Source organism: Bubalus kerabau, chromosome 3 (genome assembly GCF_029407905.1).
Source record: "Bubalus kerabau isolate K-KA32 ecotype Philippines breed swamp buffalo chromosome 3, PCC_UOA_SB_1v2, whole genome shotgun sequence".
In the NCBI taxonomy this organism is placed as follows: domain Eukaryota; kingdom Metazoa; phylum Chordata; class Mammalia; order Artiodactyla; family Bovidae; genus Bubalus; species Bubalus kerabau.
In genome coordinates, this window is record NC_073626.1 from 151647736 (window position 1) to 151663853 (window position 16118).

General features: G+C 39.8%; 1 protein-coding gene across 1 annotated transcript in view; it reads left to right on the forward strand.

Annotated features, from left to right (window-relative positions):
* The first annotated feature begins 15646 nt into the window (after positions 1-15646).
* Positions 15647-16118, forward strand: part of UNC80 (unc-80 homolog, NALCN channel complex subunit) — a 222889-nt gene continuing 222417 nt past the window's right edge. Inside the window, exons 1-2 of the mRNA XM_055574457.1 lie at positions 15647-15658; positions 15784-15940. Of these exons, the coding sequence (XP_055430432.1) occupies positions 15647-15658; positions 15784-15940 (169 nt within the window). The remainder of the gene's footprint in view (positions 15659-15783; positions 15941-16118) is intronic.

Genomic DNA, 16118 nt, shown 5'->3' on the forward strand with positions numbered 1-16118 from the left:
GTCCATCTTCCCCAGTGTCACTCCATGAAGAAACATCATGGATTATAAAATCAAGACAAAATTAAAAAGGTTAAGCAACAGAAGAGTTCATTTAAAAGGCTAAAAGCCTATGGCATCACATCCAAAGAATAATACCAATGATAGAGTAGAACAGGTTCCAAGTGCTTTACTTATATTGTGGTTATTCTGAAAGATGGCTGCAAGATTTGACACTCTTCCCATTGAGAGGTGGAATCTGTGTTGCTACTTCTTGAATTTGGAGGAAACTTAGTGACTTACTTATAACCTATGGACTGCAGCAGAAGTACTGCTACATGGTTTTTGAGGTTAGATCACAGAAGACTAGGCAACTTTTACCTGGTTCTCTTGGGATGCTCTCTGGGTGAAGTGAGCTGTAAAAATCCAGCCATTCAGAGACTAACACTCAGGAGAGGCTGTGCGTGTTTGCTCCAGTGGACAGCCTGGGCTGAACTCCTAGCTAACATCAACTGTTAGCCACATAAGCGAGCTATCTTAGGCATATAGACCATTTAAGTTTTCAAATAACTACTGTCTCAACTCATGACTACCTGTAACTGCGTGAGAGACTCTAAACAAGAACTACCCCGCTGAGACTTCCTAAATTCCTGACTCATGGATCATGAGCCCAATAAAATGGTTGTTTCATGCCATGAAAATTCAGACTAATCACTGGTTATACAACAGTTGGAACCGGAAACTATATTGATTCATTTAATTTAATCCTCACAACAGCCGTACAAAGTAGTTATGCTTGTTATTCTTGTTTTTCAGATGAAGATACTGACTCCCAGAGACGTTAAGTGGTATTTTCAATATTACATGGCTTGTGAGCTGCAATGCTGGTATTTGAATCCAGGAAGGACCCAGGTTTCAGGGTCCTTGCTTGTAAGAATGAATAGTGGTTATCATTTCTTAACTTAGGTGCCATATTGAATCCTCTTGGCCTCACCTGTTTCTAGAGCCAGTGACCACTTGTTCAAGCTCTAATCACTTCTGCAGAGACCAATACTATTTGGACTCTTGCCAACTTTACCTTGCCTGGTGCCCCTGCCACATACACCACTAGTAACCCAGAAATCCTTTTGGATGCTGAAGCATGAGATGCTGCAGGAGCCCGTGTCCACACATACATGTCCAGGGAGTGTGTGAAGGTATCACTGAGTACAAGTTTGTGTGCTCAATGCACAGTGAGCCCAAACACACTGAAATACCAAAATTTGGAGCAGAGGAAGGTTTATTTCAGTGCCGTGCAAGAGGATGAGAGGCTCATGCCCCTTCCCCAAACCCTCAGCTCTAAGAATTTTCAGCAGAGCATTTTTAAAGAAGTAGAGAACAAACTTATGGATACCAAGGGGGAAAGGAGGGGATGGGATGGACTGAGATTGACATATATATCTTATTGATACTATGTATAAAATAGGTAACTAATGAGAACAGACTGTATTGTACAGGGAGCTCTACTCAATGTTCTATGGTGACCTAAATGGGAAGGAAATCCAAAAAGGAGGGCACATATGTACATGCATAACTGATCCACTTTGCTGTACAATAGAAACTAACATAACATTGTAAAGCAACTAAACGTGAATAATTTTTTTTAAACAAGGTGAGGGAGGGACATAGTTGGTTGTTAGAAATTTCTTGATGTAGGAATCCTTTTTTCTTGCAGCTGTCCACATAGGTCAGGTCATAACCTTCCTATAAACCTCCAACAAGACAATTGTTATTCTCTGTTCTGCACCTTTTTATCCTATATGAATGGAAAAGTGGTATAGTTTTAACGGTCAGAGGCTTGAGAATGGGCCATCCTGTGTATTTCCAGCTATAGGCGACATTCTTAAAGCAAAAGCAACAGAAAATGAAGATTAACAGATCTCATATGGAGTCTGATTTGTTCTTCCCTATTTCAAAGGAACTAATACTCCATAGAGCAAACCAAACCTCCAGATACACTTTTCTCGCTTCCTTCTGTAGATACACTCTCTTGACAAGCAGTTATTCTGAGAAGCAGGCTCTCAGAGAACAGTTTCCAGATCAAGCAGCCAATTGCTCCTGTTACAGGTCGTACTCAGCTTGGTGACGCACCATCCTGTTAGCTTTCCTCCTTCCCTAGCTTGTCTATTTTTAGTTCACTTCTACCCCCTTGAATTGCACACCCTAGTAAGAGGCAACATGTAAACAATTATTTCAAGACCTGTTTTCGGTGAAACTCAGGTCAAGATAATAAATAAATAATGATGATGTCAAACATATTCACTATGTTATTATCAGTCAGTTCAGTTCTGTCGCTCAGTCATGTCCGACTCTTTGCGACCCCATGAATTGCAGCACGCCAGGCCTCCCTGTCCAACACCAACTCCCGGAAACTTCACTCAAACTCATGTCCATCGAGTCGGTGATGCCATCCAGCCATCTCGTCCTCTGTCGTCCCCTTCTCCTCTAGCCCCCAATCCCTCCCAGCATCAGAGTCTTTTCCAACGAGTCAACTCTTCGCATGAGGTGGCCAAAGTACTGGAGTTTCAGCTTTAGCATCAGTCCTTCCAAAGAACACCCAGGGCTGATCTCCTTCAGAATGGAGTGGTTGGATCTCCTTGCCTACCTATAAATAATATATATAGCATTATTTTGTGATGTTATTATTACTGTAATTCTGCAAATTTTTGTTCATTCAGCACTGTATTTTGGAAAATTCCCCATGTTGATACATGGAACTCTAATCTATACATGTTAAATGCTATATATAGTACTAGTCCATCATGTGACTGTGTCATAGCTAATGTATCCTCCTATACATGGATATGCATAGGATGCTGAGAATTCACTACCAAAATATTGTTGTGATGAGTAATTATTGTTCTTATCTTTTTGTTCATATATGTGATAAATCCTCCAAAGTCTACCTCAGGAATTTTATGCATATATTTTAATTTTCCTAGATATTGCCACATTAGTCTCTAAAATTATTTTATAAATTAAGTCCTTGCTGGCAGTTCTATTCTTGGCAAAACATAGTATTATAAGACTTTTTAGAAGACTTTATTTTTAGAGCAGCTTTAGATATACAACACAGTTGAGAGATTTCTCATTTTTCCACTGCCCCCAAACCTACATAGCTTTTCCTATTATCCATATCCCCCATACCCTACTACAGTAGGATATCTGTTAAATTAATGAACCAACACTGACACATTATAATCACCCCAAATCCATAGTTTACCTTACAGTTCACTCTTGATGTCACACATTCTATGGTTCTGGATAAATATATAATGATATGTATTCGTCATCATAATAGCGTATGGAGTATTTTCACTGTCTGAACAATCCTCTTCGTTCTGCCCATCTGTCTCCCCTCCCTCACCAACCTCTGGCAATAGCTGATATTTTCACTGTCTCCATAGAGAATGACAAATAGCTGAGGTCATACAGTTTATCGCCTTTCACATTGGCTTCTTCAGTTAGTAATATGTGTTTAAGCTCCTCTAGATTGCCGGGAGAAATATCAATAACCTCAGATATGTAGATGACACCACCCTTATGGCAGAAAGTGAAGAGGAACTCAAAAGCCTCTTGATGAAAGTGAAAGTGGAGAGTGAAAAAGTTGGCTTAAAGCTCAACATTCAGAAAACAAAGATCATGGCATCCGGTCCCATCACTTCATGGGAAATAGATGGGGAAACAGTAGAAACAGTGTCAGACTTTATTTTTCTGGGCTCCAAAATCACTACAGATGGTGACTGCAGCCATGAAATTAAAAGACACTTACTCCTTGGAAGGAAAGTTATGACCAACCTAGATAGCATATTCAAAAGCAGAGACATAACTTTGCCAACAAAGGTCCGTCTAGTCAAGGCTATAGTTTTTCCTGTGGTCATGTATGGATGTGAGAGTTGGACTGTGAAGAAGGCTGAGCGCCGAAGAATTGATGCTTTTGAACTGTGGTGTTGGAGAAGACTCTTGAGAGTCCCTTGGACTGCAAGGAGATCCAACCAGTCCATTCTGAAGGAGATCAGCCCTGGGATTTCTTTGGAAGGAATGATGCTAAAGCTGAAACTCCAGTACTTTGGCCACCTCATGCGAAGAGTTGACTCATTGGAAAAGACTCTGATGCTGGGAGGGATTGGGGGCTAGAGGAGAAGGGGACGACAGGGGATGAGATGGCTGGATGGCATCACTGACTTAATGGATGTGAGTCTGAGTGAACTCTGGGAGTTGGTGATGGACAGGGAGGCCTGGCGTGCTGCGATTCATGGGGTCGCAAAGAGTCGGACACGACTGAGTGACTGATCTGATCTGATCTGATGTCTTTCCATGGCTTGATAGCTCATTTTTAAAAGAATAACAAAATATCATTTAAAAACGATTCTCCCTACCTAGGAACATGGTATTTTTGCCAGTCTCTATGTCTGTGAACAATTTATGGTATCTTTTCCACAATGGCATCAACTATTTTTGTTACATTTATCCCTGAATATCTTAGAGAGTCTCTTGCTATCCTGTAGATGAAACAGACAAACCTTAAAATGTAGATACAACATTCAGAGAATGATAAATTTTATGAAGAAAAAAAAAAAAACAAAAACAGGGGAAAATAATAGCTTTCTGGAACAGGATAGGGAAGGCAATTTCAGGCAGGTTAATCAATAGTCTTAAATGATGAGGTTATACTTGGACTGAGACCTAAATGGTGAAAAGGTGCCAGCCTTGTAAAGATATAGAAGAAGACAGACCAGTGATATAAGATTCCTGAAGGGCTTGTATACACAGGGCAAAGTGGAGCGGTTAGAGTTGTGTGTAATGAGGTCAGTCATAGATAACCTTGCAATCCAGAGTAAGGAGCTCAGAAAAGTATGAACTTGGGCTTTGGAGCTTTGCTCTGCTCAATGAAGGACCACTGGGACTGTTCTCCTCAGAGACAGCAGCTATTTGGGCTAACGGTGCCCAAGACACCTGGGCTATATCCATTCCTGCATAATTAGTGTGAGCTTAAAGTAAGTGTGGTCTCTTCCCTCAAATTCCAAAACTGCAGCATCAATGTATTGATTGTACACTTTGACTGATAGACACATGACAACAGCAATCATGCCTCATCTTAAAATTCTGGTGAGTTGCTGCAGAGTAACAGCGGGCTCTTGCCAAAACTGTTTTTATTAATTACTATGAGTGCTTATATTACTACTAACTCTCAGATACTTATACAGCATTCTGGATTCTGCTTACTAAAGCAATATTTTCCTAAATCCAGACTGTTCTCTGCTCTGTTTATTTGAAAAGAATGTTTATTTATACACTCATCTGACAACTTGGCACTTGGCTGCTATTAAAATTCACCCTTCCATTTAAAAGAGAGGATAACCTTCAAGACTGACATACATTTGGTTACATCTGTCTGGATCTTTTTGCAGTTTCCTTGCACATGTTTCCTAAAGCCCTGTAGCCAGATTCTTCTTCTGATCCAAAGCCACTCTATCACTGGGTACCATCTTTGGGAAAGCTCCACGTTCAATTCAGTGTCTTACACAGTAAGATGATAATATAAGAAGTGATTATCATGCAGTAGTTTGTTAATTTCAGTGGTATGATTAATCAAATTAACTTAGTTCTTTGGCTTCTTCCTCTGAATTAAAGAAATGTATTAAAGAAAGCAAGGTAGAGAAAACCATGCAGGGAGGGCAGATGTCTTACCCAAAGGCAAGAAATGTTTGGAGGTTTTCAGTGAGGTATGAGAAGTAAACCATCATGGTAATCTTAATTCTCTACTAAAATGTTATTTTGAAAACAGATCTTTACAGTGCTTATTATAGATTTTTTTTTCCACCTCCATATGACTCATTACCTTAAGGGGATTTGGGAATGGAAAGGACCATTAGCTCTTCTTCTTCTAAGAACGATTAGCAGAGTTCTTTCACATGTCCTTAAGCAGCTCTCACTTGCATAATTCATAGCACTTCTTCCAAACCCTCACAACTTCACAATACTCAAGATTGTAATAGAAAGTTACAGTATAACTTTGAAGCCAGACTTCACAGTTTCTTTTAGCACTTTTACTGTGTAACCTCAGGCAGGTTATGTAACCTTTCTGTATCTCATTTTTCTCTTCTTAGTTTTTTGGATCAATTAATTGATATACTTAAAACAAACATGGACATATAACAAGTACTCAATGACATATAACAAGTCTGCTATTAATATTTTTCTGACAGATATCCAGCTTTTTCTATTGACTATCATTCAAAGGACCTAATTGATTACTTCACAGCTTTATATAGGCCATCAAGACTGAGATCTCTCATAGTCTCATTCTTCCTCATTTCCTTCTAAGTTAGCCTCTACCATTCTTCCTTTTAATCTCCTTTCTTAGGAATTACTCTTCCACCAAAGAAGGATGATTCCAGCTGTGCTTTAGAACTTTGTTAACTATTCTTTCTCAAATATATCCAGCATTTTCTTCTAAAATGACCCTTTAATTTTGGCCCATAAGCATTTCCAAATCTTTTATTTTAAAAATTTCCATGGTACAGGCATTTTGAATGACAATTTGACAGTTTCCTACAAAGATAACCAGTCTTAAAATATAGTCCAAGAATTACACTCCAGGGAATTTTACCAAATGAGTTGAAAACTTATATCTTTCAAAAACCTGCACACACAATGTATATGACATCTGTATGCATAATTGCCAAGGATGGGAAGCAGCCCAGGTGCTCCTTCAGTAGATGAATGGATGGGGAATTCCCTGATGGTCTAGTGCTTAGGACTCCACACTTTTACTGCCAAGGCCCAGGTTCGATCCCTGGTTGGGGAATTAAGATCCTACAAGCTGTTCTGTGTGGCCAAAAAAAAAAAAAAAAAAAGGATAAACAAACAGTGGTACAAATGGAATGTTACTTAGCCACGAAAAGAAATGAACTATCAAGTTACAAAAAGACAAGGAGGAAACTTAAATACTAAATGAAAGAAGCCAATCTGAAAAAACTACACACTATATTATTCCAACTATAAGATATTCTAGGAAAGGTAAAACTACAGAGCCAATGAAAAGATTAGTTGTTGCCAGAGGTTGGGGAGGCATGGGAAAGAATGAGTAGGTAGAGCAGAGAGAATTTTTGAAGCATGAAACTACTCTGTATAGCATAATGATGGATAGATGATATTATTTAGAAAAACCTATACAACTCTACAGCATAAAGAGTGAATTTTAATGTAAACTATCAATTCAGTTAATAATAACCTATCAAATTGGCTTATCAATAAAACAAATGTACCACATCAATGCAAGAGAAACTGTGGGCTGGAAAAGACAGAAGAGATGAGAACCCACTACACCTTCTGTGCAAATTCTTCTTTAAACTAAAACTTCTCTAAGAAATAAAGTCTATCAATAATTTTTTTTTAATTTTAAGAGTGTATATAAATTGTTTCGCTGCAGCACCTAAGATAGTATGTTTTTTAATGAAAAACTTGAAGAAGATGTTTACCAGGGGGCAGGAATCTTGGGGCCTATCTTAGAATTTTGCCTACCCTACCCTATGTTGTCACCTCTCAGAAACATCTTTTGTGACAAAAAACTAAAATCGATGTCCCCTATACTGCCAAATTGGGATCTTTTTTTTTTCTCTTTCTGTGTGTTCACCTGCATTACTTTACCTATTGATACTTCCATAGTTTCAACTACCTTTTCTATCATGTTAATCCATTTATCCTACCCTGTTAACTTTTCTGAGTGCTGTATCCATAGTTCTAGCTGTCTCTTCATGATATCCATTGGAATTTCCAATAGATACTCAAGGAAAAGTCATTAATGCTCCCACACACACTCGTAAAATAAGAACATGATTCTCCTTGCCAACTTTTTCTCTCTTTGAATGAGATCATCATTACTCAGTTGCTCAAAATAGAAAATTTAGAGTTTCATATTTATTGAAGGCTTTGTATAGTTCAGAGACTATCTTAAATTCTTTACAAGTGTTAACATTAATTTCACAACATCTCTATGGAGAAAGTACTATTAATTGAAAACCTTAGTGAAGAACCTTTCCCAGGGCATTATAACTAAACTAGGTAGGGTTAGAGTCAAAATTTTTTTGGCTGAACTCCTAAGCTTTTAACTACTGTGATATTTTTCTTTCCTCATGCCCACTTTGTTATCAAGTCCTATCTATTCTGCCTCTGCAAGTCCACCATCTCCTTATCTCTAGCTCTACTGTCACGTCCTTAGTTCAGGATCTCATAGGATATTTTCCTAATATTCAGACTTAGATGCCCACATGCAATCTTGCCTATTTCAAATAAGCTCTCTATTATAGTCATATCAGTCATTTTTTAATGGATATGAAGTCTTTATGCCCTATTAAAGTCTTCCTATCCTAACCAAATGTTATAGCCTACTGTGCATAACCTTTCTCCATCTGATTCCTGCCTATATTTTATGTCTTGTCCCTTTGTTTATAATTGAATTTGTATCATGTCTCCAATTGTACACTTTTCTTTGCCTGTCTTCCCTTCAATACTGTGAGTTTCTTATGGCCAGGAATCTATATAGATTAGTGCTTGGCGTATGAAACAGACTCAGTAAATATGAATAAACTACTTAGAATCTATTTTTCTTTATTTCAAGATTCATATTAAAAGATGATTTCAAGAGGAGCAAAACTGGAGTTAACCTGTACTCAGAGCTTTAGTCTTGCCCTGGCAGCTTTGAGATCCTAGTCAGACAGGCCATGTGGTAATAAAGTAGAAGCCAGAGACATTTAGCAACATGAGAAATTGAGAAACAATTCAAGAAAATTCAGTGAAGATCCCAACACTGAGACTAACATATTTCCTAGTGATCAAATCTAAATTTGGCCTGCTGAGACATATTACCTCTCTTAGAGTAGAAAACTTTGACAGCATAAGTAACATTGTGAGTGATGGCAGCTACAAGCAAATCAGAAGAAATATTGAAAGTTTAGTCTCAAGGATTGTGTATAAAGAAGAGTTCTGAAAAGACATAACACACATTTGTTATTTCCCCTATGCTGTTCACATAGCAGACAGCTCTAATCAATAACAGCAGTTTTGTCTTAAACTACCTGCTTTAACTTCACAGTCTTTTGCAACAGAAGGGCCTTACCAATTGATCTGAGTTGACACAAGAAATAAAACCTATTTAGCATCTAGCCTATAAGAGAAACCTGGAGGAGAGCATGGCAACCCTTCCAGTATTCTTGCATGGAGAATCCCCATGGACAGAGGAGCCTGGTGGGCTACAGTCCATGGGGTGCAAAGAGTCAGACATGAGTGAGTGACTAAGCACAGCACTATAAAAAAAAAAGTTCTGTGTCAAGAATCATGAAGATTCCTTCTCCTTTGGGATCTACCATTAGCCAGCTAGGAAGTCACTTTATAACTCTAGGCCTCATCACCCTTATCAGTAAAATGTGGAAGTAGAGGTAGATAATCTCTAAGTTTCCTTTGTTTGTCCTAGCTCCAAGTGGCTCAGTGGTAAAGAATCCACCTGCTAATACAGGAGATGCAGGAGACTCAGGTTTGATCCCTGGGTCAGTAAGATTCTGTGGAGGAGGAAATGGCAACCCACTCCAATATTCTTGCCTGGAAAACTCCATGGGACAGAGGAGCCTGGCGGGCTGCGGTCTATGGAGTTGCACAGAGTCAGACACAACTGAACACACACGCACTTGACTTAAGCAATGGAAAGTATTTGTGAATTATTGAAAAAAGCATATTATAATTCTAAGAAATGAAATTACTCATTGATGTTATAAAACATCATTGTTATCTTTTTCCTCCTGACAGAGCTGCTGATACTAATTATAAAATTATTTGTCCAATGGTGGTAAAAAAAAAAAAGTTCAATAAATTAAATGAAGACAGTATTTCTCTGACTTTTCTCTGAAAATACCAATAAATACAGTATAGTTCTCTCTATATGAAGTAGACACACATGTGGTTAACAGAAACTATTTCTGTCTGTTGAGATTAGGCTCTGGGGTTTCTGATTCTCCATTTCATGGATCACACCAATATCTTTGTTCAAAATGATGTGCGGCTCTGTTCACTTGCAAATATTTGAATCCACAGCAATGAATTTTTCACTCAAACTGCTTCACTTGACCCCATCCCTACTTGTTTTACTACCAGATAAAACATCTAACAATCCACTTATAAACTGTTGTATAGGGCTTTGACTATGACAACTTAAGTAAAATGGCAGTTATCAATGAGATAGAGTCACCCAAGTTCACTAAGGGACTATAAACAATAAACCACATTTTCTAACAGCATGATTCAAATGTTCTTTCTCTAGTTGTAATAATTGATACCCATAACTTGCTGGTTTGGCAATATTTCTGCTTTGGCAAAACAAGCATGGTTACTTTCTTGTGGTTACCATTTTACAATAAATTCTCCCATCAGAGAACTTTCAAGCTTTCTCTGCCTTGCCAAGCTTGCTTCCTTTCTGGTTTACACTTCTAATAATTTTCATGTGCTCCTTCTGCTAAACCCCAAGGGTGGACTCCTGACCTCCTTGCTAGAGGTGCGAATGATGCCAGGCTTAGTGACTGCTCTGCAGTTTCCCAAAGCTCCTCCTCCCTAGACCTTGACAGTTCTTCAGATGCCAAGGTTGGGAAGCAGGACAGGGGACACTCCTAGGGTGCAGTTCCGAAGGGAGGAAGCCGAAATCTGGGAGCTAAAGAGGCTACGTAGGGGACCTGCGTGCGATGCGGAGTTTGGACCCTTTCGGCCATCCCAAATCTGCTCAACCTGACCCCTGCGCTGGTCTCCCGCCCGTGCGTCTGGCGCGGGCCGCTGTCCACAGTGGGAGGTGCTGAAAGCAAGGAGCGGGCGCGGGGGCGGCGAGGCGGACTGCTCCTCCGAGCGCCCCCCTTCTCGCTCCGCGGCTCCTCCAGCCCTCCCCTCCTCCTGCAGCCATGTTCCACGCTCGAGGAGGGGCGGGGGAAGGGGAGAGGTACGGGGGATCAGGGCGGAGAGAGTCTGCTCTGCCTAGGGGAAGGAGGGGATGAGAGTTGGGGAGAGCAGAGGGAGGAAGAGGCGGGGGCAGCGGCTAGCGAGGAGCCAGCGCTGAGTCCTGCAGTAGGACTCCCAGGAGCCACCATCATGGTGAAGAGGAAGAGCTCCGAGGGCCAGGAGCAAGACAGCGGCCGTGGTATCCCCTTGCCCATCCAAACCTTCCTGTGGCGGCAAACCAGGTGAGGGGCGCAGAGGGCGCACCGCGGGTGCCCAGGGCTGGGGGCGCTCCTGGGGCCGCCTGGGTTGTGGTCGCTGCTGCTGAGGCCGCGCCACAGCTTGCAGCTCCGTCTCTGAGGCTGGAAAGCAAGCTCTCCAAACCCGCTTAAAAACACGCATTCAAAAAAATATTTCAGTGAAGTTTGACGACAAGCAGATTGGCAATATACGTTATTTAGGGGGTGAGAGGGCAGAGAGCCTAGGAGGAGGGGGCGGGGAATTAGGGGAGATAATTACGACTGGTTGTGCTCCTGTGTCCAATTCCCCCTCCGTCTCCTGCTGTAATTCCAGCCCGTTGACCTGTTGTTTTTCCAGCTCCTGTTTGTCGAATATCTGCTATGCCCACTTGTTAACCATTTTTGCTCGGATCCAGCCAGTGTAATCTTCCTGGTTAAAGCCTCTGAGAAGACTCATTTTTTATAAGAATTTGCTTTTTCCAGAAAAAAAAAAAAAACAAAACCTGAAACCTATTCCAATAAACAGGAAACAAGGTTTCCATTATTATTATTGTTAGAGATTTATCAGATAAGAAATTAGATTCTGAAAATCATAATCCACAAGCTGGGTTCATTTTTCAGTTTTGAGTAAGACTGTACACATGAGTAATGCAATACTTCTGACCACTGACAATTTAGAATCCAATTAGATAAAAAGTCTTCAGAATAAGAGTTGATACAGAAAATGTAGAAATTCACACCTTTTTCATATATGTAATTGCACATAAAAAAGCAAATGTCAGCTGTTTAACACCTGCTCATTAACAAGGCATAGGGAGGCATGAAATTTGACTTTTGCACGTCTTATCCATTGAAAAATGTCATAAAGATGCTCTAATAATAATTTTGCCTGTGTTTATAACAATTATCTCTCTTAATTTTTCAGTGCATTTTTGAGGCCTAAACTGGGAAAGCAGTATGAAGCCTCTTGTGTGGTATGTGATATTCATCATTTAATGAGTATTTCCATATATCATGTGGTAATTTGAAAGAATGATGTTAAATGTACTGACTATACATGTTAATTCACTCAATGAACATTACTGAGTACCTACTATGTGCCAGACACAGTTCTAGATGATGAGATGGAGCAATCATCAAAACAAATAAAGGGTTTGTATTCTACTGGGAGGGGGATGGGACCCTCATAAATAAATAAAATAGATAGCCAGCCAAATAGTGCTATATACTATGGAGAAAATTTAAGCAAGAAAGGAAATTATAGAGCACTAGGGTGAAGTTTTCATGTAAGAAACAGTGGATAGACAAGGTTTGCCTCCTTATGTGATTCTTGGACAAAGATTTGAAGGAAGGTGCTGAGGAATAGCTGAGAGAAGAGCAGAGGGAAAATGAGTCTGAAGGCCCTAAGTGGGGAGGAGTAAAGCAGAAGAGAGAGTGGGGAAATAACAGAGAATCAGGAGACAGAGGGCAAGTAAAACAGTCAAATCCTTAATCAACAAAATTGAGAAATGTTATCAAATCAAGACATTATTTTATGTAGTGGAAGCTCATAAAATGCAAGCCTATGAACTACTCAAAGTAATATGCAATATTGAACTTTTATGTCTTCCATTTTTTGTGCAACTCCAAAGTGGATGATATGAAATAATTATAATAATGCTATTAATATTTATGCAAAACAGAGTGCACTTGTCCTGAGATTCTAAAGGAATCTCATGACTTAAAAACCGTCTTTTTACAAACTGAAGACAAGATGAAAAACTGTGAAGCAAAATTAAAGTGGGTTTTTTACAGACTTTATTAAAAATTGGAGCTCACATAAAGGTCATTGCATTGTATATGAAAGTGAAAGTCACTCAGTCATGTCTGACTCTTTGCAACTCCATGTAGTGTAGCCTGCCAGGTTCCTCTGTCCATGGAATCCTACAGGGAAGAATAATGGAATGGGTAGCCTATCCTTGGGAGAAGGCAATGGCACCCCACTCCAGTACTGTTGCCCAGAAAATCCCATGGATGGAGGAGCCTGGTAGGCTGCAGTCCATGGGGTTGCTAAGAGTCAGACATGACTGAGCGATTTCATTTTCACTTTCCACTTTCATGCATTGGAGAAGGAAATGGTAACCCACTCCAGTGTTCTTGCCTGGAGAATCCCATGGACGGAGAAGCCTGGTAGGCTGCAGTCCATGGGGTTGCACAGAGTCGGACACGACTGAAGCGACTTAGCAGCAGCAGCAGCCTATCCTTTCTCCAGGAGCTGAACTGGGGTCTCCTGCATTCCAGGAAGATTCTTTACCATCTGGGCTACCAGGGAAGCCCCACATTGTATATATTATAGCCTAAAAGTAGAAACCTACTCATTTGGGTATTGCCATGATATTTGCAAATGACCAGACAGAGAATAAATGACCTTCTAGTAAGGAGCTCTGAAATGTGTTAGGGCCACAAACTATTACAGAAGCCAACTGGAAAATTAAACACCCCACTTACACACACATATATGCACAAAACACACTCAAATAGGAATTTATTTTGTTGCATTTCCTGCTCTTCGAATTGTCACATATATTTTTTATATCTAACTTTTTAATGGAATTTATTCTACTAAGCTCAGGTTAAAGTAATTTGACACTTGAAATCTCTGAGTCTTCCTCAAACCAAGCTTACAGTTATGCTAGCTTAAAATAACCCTGACTTTTCTCTCTTCTTGGCAAAGATATGTCTGACATTTTAATGTAGTCACATAATATCAAGTAACTGAGTCACATTCATAGCTGCAGATAGATGGTGATATAAGTATAGAAAACAATTTCCCTGGTTTAAAATGACAAAAAGTTAGTAACATTTAAGAAGAAAATGACAGTAAGTATCTAAAGCTTCTTGAGGTTATAAGATATATAACTCATCCTCTAAAAGTGCATTCATCCAGACTGTATAAATTCTTTATAATCTTTCAATGTCTAACATATACACCCTTTACTCAATGAATAGTTAGGAACTAAGGGCTGAGAAATTTTAAAGTGTTTGGATCTGCCTTTATCTAGTTTCTTTAAGAAAACCCCAGAGACTACATCTCTGATCGAACTCCTTACCAAACCCTAGCATGCCTTTCATTATGAAAGTGAATTTATTTTTTTTCTTGAGTCAAATGTAAATAGCTTTCTTTGGAGAATCTCTGTATTAAGTCATATTTTTTCTTATATATCCTAATAATTCCAATAATACAGCTTGAGCAGTTGGGACTGGTATTATGATCATGGAGAACACAATTCTCTAGACCATTTGGGACATCAAGTAGCAATCAGGTTCTGTTCATACAAGTCAAGTGTTTATTAAATTTATTCTAATATTTAGTAACTACACTTTCTCCAACACCCTACAGTAATAACTTCCTCCACCTTCAAAAAGAAAAAACCAACTCAATAGGTCAAACTTGTTCTGGGGGGAGGGGTAGGTGCTTCGCTTGCTGAAAGTACTGCATCCTTGGCCAGGACAGAAGTTAATAAACCAACAAAGCCCAAAAATGGCTTATTTTCTTCCTCTCTCCCTCCCTTATTCTCTTCTTCCTTGTCTCTCTTTATTCAATAGGTATATTGAATAGGGGTGTCCCTATGCCAGGTCATTGCTAGGCACATGGAATAATTCAGGGACCCCCAAAATCAGATCTCTTCTAAGAGGTCTATCTTATTTAACATTTGTTGCACGTTCATAAAAATTCTGTCCCTCCAGATACTTATACAAAAGACATCTCACCTTGGTCTGCAGCAAGGATAGCTCCTTTAGATGATCCAACAGCATTTTATAAAATACTACTTCTAAATACTTCATATAGTTAAATGTGTTGTACTCATTTTGGGAGCTTATTTTGGTGGAAATAAAAATCATTTAATAATTCAAGCAATATACTTTGGATCAAAAACTTAAAAATGGGTGTGCTCAGTCATGTCCAATTCTTTGCGACCCCATGGAGCCCGCAAGTCTCCTCTGTCCATGGGAATTTTTCCAGGCAAGAATATAGAGGTGAGTTTTCATTTTCTTCTCCAGGGGATATTATTGATCCAGGGATCAAACCTCTATCTCTTGACTCCTGCATTGGCAGGCGAGCTCTTTACCACTAGCGCTACTTGGGGCCAGGTGGCGCTAGTGGTAAAAGAGTCTGCTTACCAGTGCAGGAGATGAAAGAGAAGCGGGTTCCATCCCTGGGTTGGGAAGATCCCCTGGAGTAGGAAGTAGCACCCCACTCCTGTATTCTTGCCTGGAGAATCCCATGGACTGAGGAGCCTGGTGGGCTATAGTCCATAGGATCGCAAAGAGTCGGACATGACTGAAGCGACTTAGCATGCAGGCCAACTGGGAAGCCTGTTTGAAAATGGGTAGACAATAGGAAATTATCGTTGACTCATTTCATGTCAACATGTACAATGAAATGCAATGTGAGTGTTCTCTGAAGAATTTCAACTAGTGGTGTGCATCTTTTTAGGATATACAATACCTTGTCTATTTTTCCACCCATCAGAATCTCTAATTTCTTATTTTAATTTTTTTTTGGTGTCTATAGTCCTTTGAACGAGTGTTAGTAGAAAACAAGCTGCATGGCCTCTCTCCAGCCCTCTCTGAAGCCATTCAGAGCATCTCCAGATGGGAACTGGTACAAGCTGCTTTGCCTCATGTCCTCCACTGCACTGCAACCCTGCTGTCAAACAGAAGCAAGCTAGGTTGGTGCACCTGCATTTCTTCTTCCTAACACACCACTGTCCTCATTCATGGTAACACTCATAATAACACCCACAATAGCAACCTGTATTACTGCTTTCCCAAGCACTTGACACACAGTCTCAATTAATTCTCACAAAATCTCCCTTAGTTTCATATCACTGTTTTCTCCATTTTGCC